At 54.5% G+C, this 9,787-nt stretch overlaps 1 protein-coding gene across 1 annotated transcript; it reads left to right on the top strand.

Annotated features, from left to right (window-relative positions):
* Window positions 1-1,962: 1,962 nt before the first annotated feature.
* On the top strand, window positions 1,963-9,466 carry NEURL3 (neuralized E3 ubiquitin protein ligase 3). The gene is made up of 4 exons (XM_003941270.3): window positions 1,963-2,221; window positions 6,177-6,662; window positions 7,656-7,727; window positions 8,673-9,466. The coding sequence occupies exons 1-4, from the start codon at window positions 2,194-2,196 to the stop codon at window positions 8,873-8,875; spliced, it is 789 nt and encodes a 262-aa protein (XP_003941319.2). The 5' UTR covers window positions 1,963-2,193; the 3' UTR covers window positions 8,876-9,466.
* The last annotated feature ends 321 nt before the right edge of the window (window positions 9,467-9,787 follow it).

The raw sequence follows: 9,787 nt of genomic DNA, 5'->3' as shown, positions 1-9,787 counted from the left end.
GAGGTTGCAGTGAGCCGAGGTCGTGCCATTGCACTCCAGCCTGGGCGACAGAGCAAGACTCTGTCTCAAAAAACAAAGAAAAAAAAGAATGGTAGCATTCTGCGGGAGGAAAAGTAGAATCTTTCCTCACCTGTGGCTGGGTTCATAGCTGGGACCCCCATGACAAAAGACAGGTCAACAAGAGAAAAGCACACAAATTTAGTTCATGCAAATTTTACATGGCACGGGACCTTCAGAAATGAAGACCCAAAGAAATGGGAATGTCTGTATTTTTTTGTGTGTTGGTTTCATGAAGAGTGGGCATCATGAAGAAGTGATTGGCTAAAGGGGGAAGGGGTAATAAACCGAGGAGAGTTGGCCAGCCCTGTTCAGATTTTTTTCTGTCCCCGAATCCTCAGAGGTAAGGATAGGCCTCATGACCTCATAGCCTACTTCGGGGAATTTGGGCGAAAGGAAGATGAGAGAGGCTTTCCTGCTTCTGCTGTTTTCTCAAGTGCCAAAGTGACATATTTTGGGGTGGCATGTCCTGAACCCTGGCAGTTTGTTCAATAAACAAACATGGAGTGTGTGGCAGGCATGCCTGCCCCTTGGGTGTGAGGCCTTAGGCAGGCTTTAGCTCCTCAGAATGACCCCCTTTCCCCCGAGCTGCCTCATGGCCCAAGGTCCCGCTGATGGTACTACACCACCCCAGCCTGCTGGCTTTGGGCCAAGGCTCAGACTTGACTTCTCTGATGAGATGCCAAACATACCTCTCTTAAGAGAATGTGGTTTATCAACAAGGTGCGCCGCTCCAGCACTCTGGGGAATCACCCAAGGCAGCCCACACTAACGTGGAGCACACACATGGCACTAGCCATCCCTTAGCAGAGTCCAGAGCAGTCACTGACTGTGGCCTTGATCTGGGGTCTTGGGAAGGGCTTAGCCCACAGGTTGAGGGTCAGGGCACTCACAAGGCTCCAAACCCACCAGGCACTTGCCACCTAAAGTGAGGTCCACTTGGCCAGGTGCGGTGGCTCATACCTGGAGTCCCAGCATTTGGGGATGCTGAGATGGGAAGATTGCTTGAGGCCAGGAAATTGAAACCAGCCCGAGCCACATAGCTAGACCCTGTCTTTACAAAATCAAAAATATTAGGCAGGCATGTTGGGGTGCACCTGTGGTCCCAACTACTCAGGAGGCTGAGGTGGAAGGATTGCTTGAGCCTGGGAGTTTGAGGTTGTAGTGAGCCATAATCATACGACTGCACTCTAGCCTGAGTGACATTGAGACCCTGTTTCAAAAAAAAAAGTTGAGTCCACATATCCCAGATAGGGCCCCAGGCTTTCTGAGTCAATGCGTTTTAACATGATCCCCAGGAGATTTGAAAGTACACTGTGATGTGAGTGAGAAGCACTAGGTTAGAGTAAGCCACCTTCCCTCCATGAGCCTCAGTTTCCCTAACAAAAATAAAAATGGAGAAGCCAGAATATCTTTGCCTTCTTTCCAGTGCTAACACATTGGGAGCTAGACATTTGGTGTGACCATCTGTGGGCCTATTTGCATTTTGTAGTGGTTCTGGGAAAATGGAATTCTAGCTCTAGTAAGGCTGGAGGGACCATCAGTTCCTCTCCTCTTCTGTCTGGTTTACCCCTCCTCTCTGTTGGGGGGTCACAACTTTGCAGGCCCTGGAATGCAGCAAATGTAATTCAGTTGCTTCAGCAACATAGATTACTCAATCTTCTGTGTGCCAGGGTCTCTGCAGCAGTGAATCTCCACCCTGGCTGCACATCAGAATCATCTGGGTTGCTTTGTAAACTCCACATACCTGGGTTCCACCCAGGCCAGTGGAGCCAGAGTCTTTGGGGGTGGGGCTGGGCCTAGGTATTTATTAACATCCTTGGACCATTACAATGCACAGCCAGCTTGACATTGGTCAGAAGCGAAAGAGAAGGCTACCATAAAAAATACCCAGGTATGTCCCCAGTCCCTGTTTCCTTCTCTGAGGCTGGCCAGCTACAGCAGGTCAGGAGAAATCATCGGGAAATCCCCTGGATATAGTAACTCGTGACAGCACCATTGAATTAATCATCAAACTTGTAACATGATCTCTGGCCATAAAAAGCAGACCTGCTGAATCTTTGGAAACCTGTCCACTGGCCTTCTCCAGGCAGTTCCTTCTAGACTTGGGGACCTGTGCCCGAGGACCCTGGACTGATGGGTGCCCAGCTCTGCTTCGAGGCCAGTAAGTAGACCTCCTGCGAGGCTGGAGCTTGGTCTCTGGACCGGGGGTACAGGTAGTGCAGGGCGCTCTATGTCACTGCTGGAGTAGAGGTGTGGTCAGTGTAAAGTTTAGGGGGCTGGCGGGGTCCCAGTTCTGCCTAGTTGAGCTGCGGGCTTCAGTTTCCACATCTGCAGTCTGGGACGATGCCTGCTGGCTTATAGGGATCTTTATCAAATCAAATGCACAAATCAAAAGAGTGACAGGCACAAAGCTTCTCTGTGAGCCTCACCTGAAGCCACAGGTGTCCCTTAGCGGAAGAACCATGTGCGGGCAGGAGATGGAGGACCTGGTCTTTGAGCACCAGCGGTTGGAATTGTGTATCTCTAGACCTGCCTTCCCAGGTAAAAAGCTGGAAGCCTGGGCTCAGGGCCCTCAGTCCCCTGGTGGGCACCACAGGTTCACAGACCAGCAGCTGGCTGTGCCCAGAGCCACTGATGCTGTCACAGCAACTGTGTTTGGCAGGGAAATGACGAGCCTTAAAGGAGGTTGGCGTGGGAGTGCGGATCCCCCACTTTCTGGCTGCAAAAACATGGATGACTAGCACAGCGTTCCCAAGCTCTGAGGACTTTCCCGAAGGTGGAATGAGGCTGAAAAGAGGCTGCAAAGTGCTTAGGGGTGCCTGGCACTCCAAAATGCTTGATGCCTGGAGGAGTGGTGAGGATGGAGATCCCTAAATGCTCTTGCTGAACAAGGAGGTGCCCCTGCCCCACTCAAATTCCAAGAGCTTAGAGAATCTGGAATGTCCTGGAGTAGAGACACCCCAAAGGCCTTTTTTTGCTGGCCAGCAGTTCACCCCTCAGCAATGGGGACCCCAGGGCAGGTGGAGTAATTGGAGAGATCCCCCATGGGCAGGGCACTCTGCTTCTCTGAGCTCAGGGTCCTGCCTGAAAATGGAACCCATAGAAAGAGCAACCGCCTCTGAGTGTGAGGGTGCTTGAGCACTGGGGTGATCTGAACCCTGTGCTAGCCCAGCTGCTAGGGAGAGGCCTGCTTGGAGAGCCACACATGGCCTATGCCCACCTCCACCACTCCCCACCCTGGGAGTGGGGTATCCCAGGCTGCCCAGGTCAAAGGGTGGGAGGACCCCTGCAGGCCTCATGGAAGGAGGCAGGCGGAGTGGAGGTGTCGATTACACCTGTCAGGCCACCCAGATCCTGCTCCAGACCCAGGCACGGAGCCCTGCCTGAAGTAGGTAGACATGGTCCTCCAGGCCCTTGCCGAGCTGGCAGGGTGAGGGTGGGTTTCAGCCCCACTCAGCCTTGGTGGTGCACATTGAATAGCCAACGTGACCATATAGACAGACCAAGAGTCTTCAAAGACAAGAGGCTGTGCCCTAAGGGGCCTTTCACTCCTCTGCCAGGTAGGGGTGGGGTGGAGGGGAAAGGGGCGCCAGAGATAGGGGGCGGAGCCTGAGTGAGCAGCACAGAGGAGACTGCTCAGGTGTTCTGGCCTCTAGTGATCTGCTCAGCCACCCTGTCCTCTCAGCACCCACCAGCCCTGGTGACATGAGGACTTAGCTCCACACAGGGCTGCTGCAAAGGCTTCCGAGGCAGGGAGTGGGGAAGCTTTGCAAACTGTCAAATTCTCCTCCAAGGCAAGGCCTGCTTCTCAAGGGCTCCCAAGGCCTCTGGTACCCTAAAGGCCATTCTGGGGGAGTTCCCATCCTCCCTGGACTGCCTCCAGCTAGCCAGTTCCCTACTCCCTCCAGGAAGTAGAGGGAGCAGTGAGGTCACCTCCTGTCCTCCACCCCTCCCTGCCCCCAGAGCCAGTCCTGCATGGAGCCAGCCTCTGTCCCAGGCACCTGCCTAGAAGATGGGGTGGAAACTCCATCCTCAACCAGGACGGGCTCATCTCTGCTGGTTCCATCGTGGCCCACGGTGCAGAGCATGATGACAGGGCTCCAGCTCTCCTGACCCAATGGGTGCCCCTTTCCCTGTAGGAGCTGCACTGGGTGAGACTGGGAGAACTCATGGACCCTAGTTCTGCCCCTGATTGCTATGGGGTGGGACTGGCAGCTTGCCCACCATCTGCCTCTCAGGATGGCAGCAGGATTGGGTGTGGCAGTTTGTGGAGAGGTCTCGGATGCCAGCCACCCTCTCTGGCATGGCCCCTTGTCCAGGGCCATTGCTTGGGTCTCTTGCGAAGCCTACTCCAAGGCTTCTCTCCAGTTCCCATCTCAGGGATAGGCCGTGACTCAGCCAAAGGGCTGGCCTCTGCCCTCCTAGATTGTGGCAGGTTATGCCAAGAGCCCCTACCTGCCCTGGCACCCAGCCCCATGCCTGGCCAGGCAGGCAGTGAACAGGACTCCAGACAGGTGTCCCAGGATGCCTGGTCTTGCTGGAAATGCACATCACTGCTGTTTGTGGGTGAGGAGGCTGTGCACCGGAGGGCAGTAACCTGCCTGGGCCAGCAGCAGGGCAGGTCTGGAATGGGGGTGTCAGCCATGGCCCAGCTGGTGCCCCACTGCCCTCCATGGAGCAGCCTCAACCATGGGTACAAGGACAGGTTCACTGACATCAGGCCCCCAGCCTGGCTCGGGCTCTCCATGGGTGTTGCTCCAGGACTTCTCCTTGCGTAGGTGCAGCCTTGAGACACCGGAGCTGGGCAAGCCTGCCAGGATGGGAGGGGGCAGGGGAGGATGAGTGCATCACGGGAAGGCATGGGTGGGGCACGGGCGAGGGGTGGATGTGGATACACAGGGCTCTGAGAGAGTCCCAAGGCCACAGTGAAAGCTGGTCCTTAATGCTGCTGAAAGGTCACTTCAGGTAGTCTTACCTTTGGCCTGTGGAAGTCAGGGACAGAGTCACTCACCACAAAGGTGTCCTGGTGCCTGACCAGATGGAGCCTCCTGGCCCTGGGCTCCGATAGAGGGTGTAAACCTATATGTGGTCAGAGTGCCTGCTTGCCAGGGGAGTGTGACCTGATCTGGGAGGATAGTGGCCTTGCTCCTGTAAGCTGGGTTCTAGCTCAAGTTCTAATAGATTTCACCTTTTAATTTTCAACAGCAAGCAGCCAGCCAGTCTCCTTTCCCCAGCTCAGAAAGAGCAGGGCCAGGAAGGGAGGGGCAGGGCCGGCTAAGGCAGTTGTGGGGCAGGAAGCCCTGCCAGCTTCCTGCAGGCTGAGTGGAGAGGAAAGGCTGCTCAGTGAGGTGCTTTCCCCGTCTGACCACCAGGCAGAGTCCTGTGTGTGGGAAGTCCCCTGGTTTCAGAGCCCATACCAGAGCCAGGCTGGACCCCACCTAGGATTCTGAGGGGCTAGCCTGGGACTCCCTCTTGAGCCAACACCCACACCTTGGGGGAGCAGCCAGACCCCTTTCTCTCCCAGGACAAAGACAACTCCATTACTGGGGGCCATGGCATTCACAAGTGATGCAGTTCTCTATGGGAAAGCCAGAGAGACAAACAGAGAGGGAACAGCAGATGGTCTCCCAAGGTGGACCACAGTCAGCGAGTCAGTCTGTCTCCTCTTCCGTTATTTTTAGGAACATGTAGAATAAATGTATGGGCTGGGCGCAGTGGCTCATACCTGTAATCCTAGCACTTTGGGAGGCAGAGGCAGGAGGATCACTTGAGGCCAAGAATTCAAGAGCAGCCTGGGCGACACAGCAAGAACTCATCTCTGAAACAAAAACAAAAACCCCAAAAATGTGTATAACAAACATATAGATATGTATGCCTGACTAACCCTCCTCTTTCTGTTGAACAATGATAACCATTACTAGATTGGTTGCAGGCAGATCACAAATAGGCATTAGTTCCTCAATATCCCTACAGGAACAGAGAGAGGTGGAAATTGTCCCTAGGGGAAGGTCAAGGTGGTTCCGAGGTGTGGGGGACTCTGAGATACTGGAGGCTCCCTGGGGAGCTGGTGGGTCTAGACCCAGTCAGCACTGACACTCTCCATCCCCAACCCACAGACGCCAAGGCTCCCCGAGAGGCACTTCGCTTCCATGCCAAGGCCAAAGGCACACAAGTGCGTCTGGACACGAGTGGCTGCACCGCACACAGGGGAGCCACGTTCCATGATGGCATCGTGTTCAGCCAGCGGCCGGTGCGCCTGGGCGAGCGCGTGGCGCTGCGCGTGCTGCAGGAGGAACAAGGCTGGTGCGGCGGCCTCCGCGTGGGCTTCACGCGCCTAGACCCCGCGCGCGTGTCCGTGCCCAGTCTGCCACCCTTCATGTGTCCAGACCTGGAGGAGCAGAGCCCGACTTGGGCGGCCGTGCTGCCCGAGGGCTGCGCGCTTGCGGGGAACGTGGTCCGCTTTTGGGTGGACCGCCGCGGCCGCCTCTTCGCCAAGGTCAACGCTGGCTGCCGGCTCCTATTGCGCGAGGGTGTGCCAGTGGGTGCCCCGCTCTGGGCCGTGATGGACGTGTACGGGACCACCAAGGCCATCGAGCTGCTGGGTGAGGCGACCGTGGGGACCCTGCAGGGGAGGTGGGGAGATGGGGGCTCCAGTGGCACCCCACACCAATCTAGAGCCACGGGAAGAAGGTTCACATCCAGTTATTCCATCAGCCGCTATCCAGTGTTAGCTGTGAAGATGGGCACTGGAGACATCAGATAGACAAGGCTCAGTCGTAGGGAGGGCAGTCTTGTCCCTAAGAACGGTGAGTAGATAGGACCAGCACTCCTAACATCTGTTAACCCAAACATCTGCTAAAGTGCCCACCTCCTTTTACAAAGAAAGAAACACTTGGGCTGGGCTTTGCAGTCTAAATAGGAGTTCACTAGAGACAAAGGTGGCAAGCAAAGGGAACACACAGGTGGGTCTAGAGGTGTGCATGGAGAGTGCCTGCAGGGAGAAAGCTGAGTTTCTCAGTCAGTGGGTGGGGAAAGGAGAGCTGTCCCTCTAGCCACCCCATAGGCAAGTAGATTTCAGGGAAGCGCAGAGAAGCAATAATACCCATAACAAGAAATATTGACATTCCTTGTCTGGGTGGTGGTCCGCTCCCTCCCTCCTGCAAGCAGATTTGTTAAAATCATTTATTTGCCACAGCTGCCAGCCCTTCACACCTGGAGCACCCGATTTGCTGGGTCTGGAGTGGGCCCCCAGAACCTGTGTTTGTCCAGGCTCTTGGGGGATGGTGATGCCCATCTGGGTTGGGAATGTGGCTCAGCCAAGAGTCTCCATTCAGGCAGCAGCTGGAGGGCAAAGAAGAAGGGCCTGGAGGAAGGGTGGCTCAGGAGAAATAATCTGCAGCCCCACGGATTCTCAGATTCTCAGCTGGGTTAAGCTGGGGAAGGGATGACCAGGACAGAGTCTTAAAATTTGGGGATAGGGGCTCAGCCTTGTAACCCAGGAAAGAAGGGAGACTGGACACTTTGCTGTGGGGCCAGGAGTGGGATGGGGCACCTGGGGTTGCCGTCCTGGACGTAAGTGTCTCCCTCTGTCTCAGATTCCACAGACAGCCGGCTCCTGACAGCCATGCTGTGGGACCTCAGCAACAAGACTGTGCCTGAGCCAGAAGGTGAGTGCCTTCCCAAGTACCAAGGACTCCCCAGGAATCCAGCACCTGGAGTAGGGGGAGAAGCCCCATGCCCTGGTTGTTCATTCCAGTCTCTCATAGGCTTTGGGTCAAAAGATCTGGCTTTGCCTACTAGAAAGCTAAAAGCAACCTGGCAGGTCTACCTTCAAGAGCACTGGCCCATTCTATGAGTTACAAGAGCACATTCAGGAACAGACAGTGTTATTTTGTTCTTACTTTAAAAAGTCATCCACGTTCATCGTAAATGCTTTGCTGATGGAAATCAAGATGAAAGGATAGGTGGGGTGCAGTGGCTCCTATACTTTGGGAGGCTGAGGCAGGAGGATGGCTTGAGCCCAGGAGTTTGAGACCAGCCTGGACAACATGGCAAAACTCCGTCTCTATAAAAAGTACAAAAATTAGCTGGGTGCGGTCGTGCATGCCTGTGTTCCCAGCTACTTGGGATGCTGAGGTGGAAGGATCACTTCAGCCCAGCTGGTTGAGGCTGCAGCAAGCTGTGATCAGTCCAGCCTGGGTGACAGAGTGAGACTGTCTCAAAAAAATAAAATAAAAAATTAAAGAATAAAGAGGAAAGTAAAAAAAAAGAAGTCACCCATTAACTCTTTGGTGGATTTCTTCCCAGTATTTTTGGTCATTGATACAGACATGTGTATACATGGGTACTTGTCTGTGCTCTGTTTTCCTTTTCTCTAATTGGAATTTGATTTTATACACACACACACACACACACACACACACACACACACACACACATTATGGCTTTCTTCCCCCTTTTTTTCACTTGATTACACTGTAAGCATTTTCTCACTAGGCGATATTCTTCAAAATACAGCTGCATGTTTCTCTGTCATTCTCTGTGGTCACATTGTGAGTGGGTTGCCCACCCCTTCCCCCACGTGCCCTGACCTATGTTATCTTCTCTCCCAGCCACACCAGGAGAGGAGTGTGCCATCTGCTTCTGTCACGCTGCCAACACCTGCCTTGTGCCCTGTGGCCACACACACTTCTGCAGCTACTGTGCCTGGCGGGTCTTCAGGGATACGGCCAAGTGCCCTGTGTGCCGCTGGCAGATAGAGGCGGTAGCCCCTGCACGGGGTCCTCCTGCTCTGAGGACTGAGGAGGGCTCATGAGAGAAGGAGGCTTCCCGGTGTGAGTGGCTGCCTGGGACTAGATCTGAGTCCAGCCCCTGCAGAGGGAGGAGGCGCAGCTCTGCCTTCTTTCTGGGGAAGAGTCAGAAGGGCTGATCAGCAACAGGTGTGTCAGAGAGCGGACGTCAGAGAGAGGGCTGCTCCCTCCACCTGTTTCCCAACAGGAGAGCAAGGAAAAACCCCTTTCTGTCCATGCCAGAACTATCCTTCTGATGGGGTGCTTCATTTAGAGATGGGGTGGCCCAATCCTGTGCTTTACAGCGGAGGGAGTTCAGGTATCTGTTGTGTCTGGTGACGTCCTGTACGTCCTGGGGTATTGAAGAACCTGGACCTGAAGCAGGAGGTATCTACGTGGAATGTGTAAAGTTCCATGTGGAAGCTGGGTTGCCTCCCGCAAGTCCCCAGTAGGGTGGATGTGTAGTTGCCTGCCTTTCAGGGTTGTCGTGAGGTCTCAGTGAGACCAGGCATCTGAAGATGATTTAAAACATGAAAGTGTATTGTCACTGTGGTAATTGCCTTGCCAATTTCTGAGACATCAAAATAAAGTTTGTCTTTCCTAAATGATTTTGTAGTGACTATGTCCCCTTGCTTGCGGTCTGGGAGTGGGATAGGAGCAGTAGGCTGCTCAGGATGATGCAGCATTTGGGGACATGCTGTTCTTTCGTCCCCACACTGGGCTTGTAGGTGGCCTGGGTGGGGCTCTGGGCACTCAAGACCATAGACCAAGCACATGAAGGGGGTAGTCTTATAATCCCAATCCTCAAGTCCCGACCACTGTTTCCCTTGCCACCTTTAATTTTGGGGCACTGTCTGGAGACTCTGGCCCCTGACTGAAGGCAGGAGTTGACCTGGGAGCCCACCTCAGCAGGTGTCTGGCAGGGGAAAGCTGTGCCT

This window comes from Saimiri boliviensis, chromosome 1 (assembly GCF_048565385.1).
Source record: "Saimiri boliviensis isolate mSaiBol1 chromosome 1, mSaiBol1.pri, whole genome shotgun sequence".
Lineage (NCBI taxonomy): Eukaryota > Metazoa > Chordata > Mammalia > Primates > Cebidae > Saimiri > Saimiri boliviensis.
The sequence above is the reverse complement of the archived record's forward strand: the minus strand, read 5'-3'. Positions and strand labels throughout refer to the sequence as shown.

Bases quoted from the DNA above. Each gene is read 5' to 3' on its own strand.
- NEURL3 (XM_003941270.3), top strand. From the start codon at position 2,194: ATGGGTGCCCAGCTCTGCTTCGAGGCCA. The intron at 6,663-7,655 runs GTGAGGCGACCG...CCTCTGTCTCAG, and splicing joins CAAGGCCATCGAGCTGCTGG to ATTCCACAGACAGCCGGCTC. The intron at 7,728-8,672 runs GTGAGTGCCTTC...CTTCTCTCCCAG, and splicing joins GACTGTGCCTGAGCCAGAAG to CCACACCAGGAGAGGAGTGT.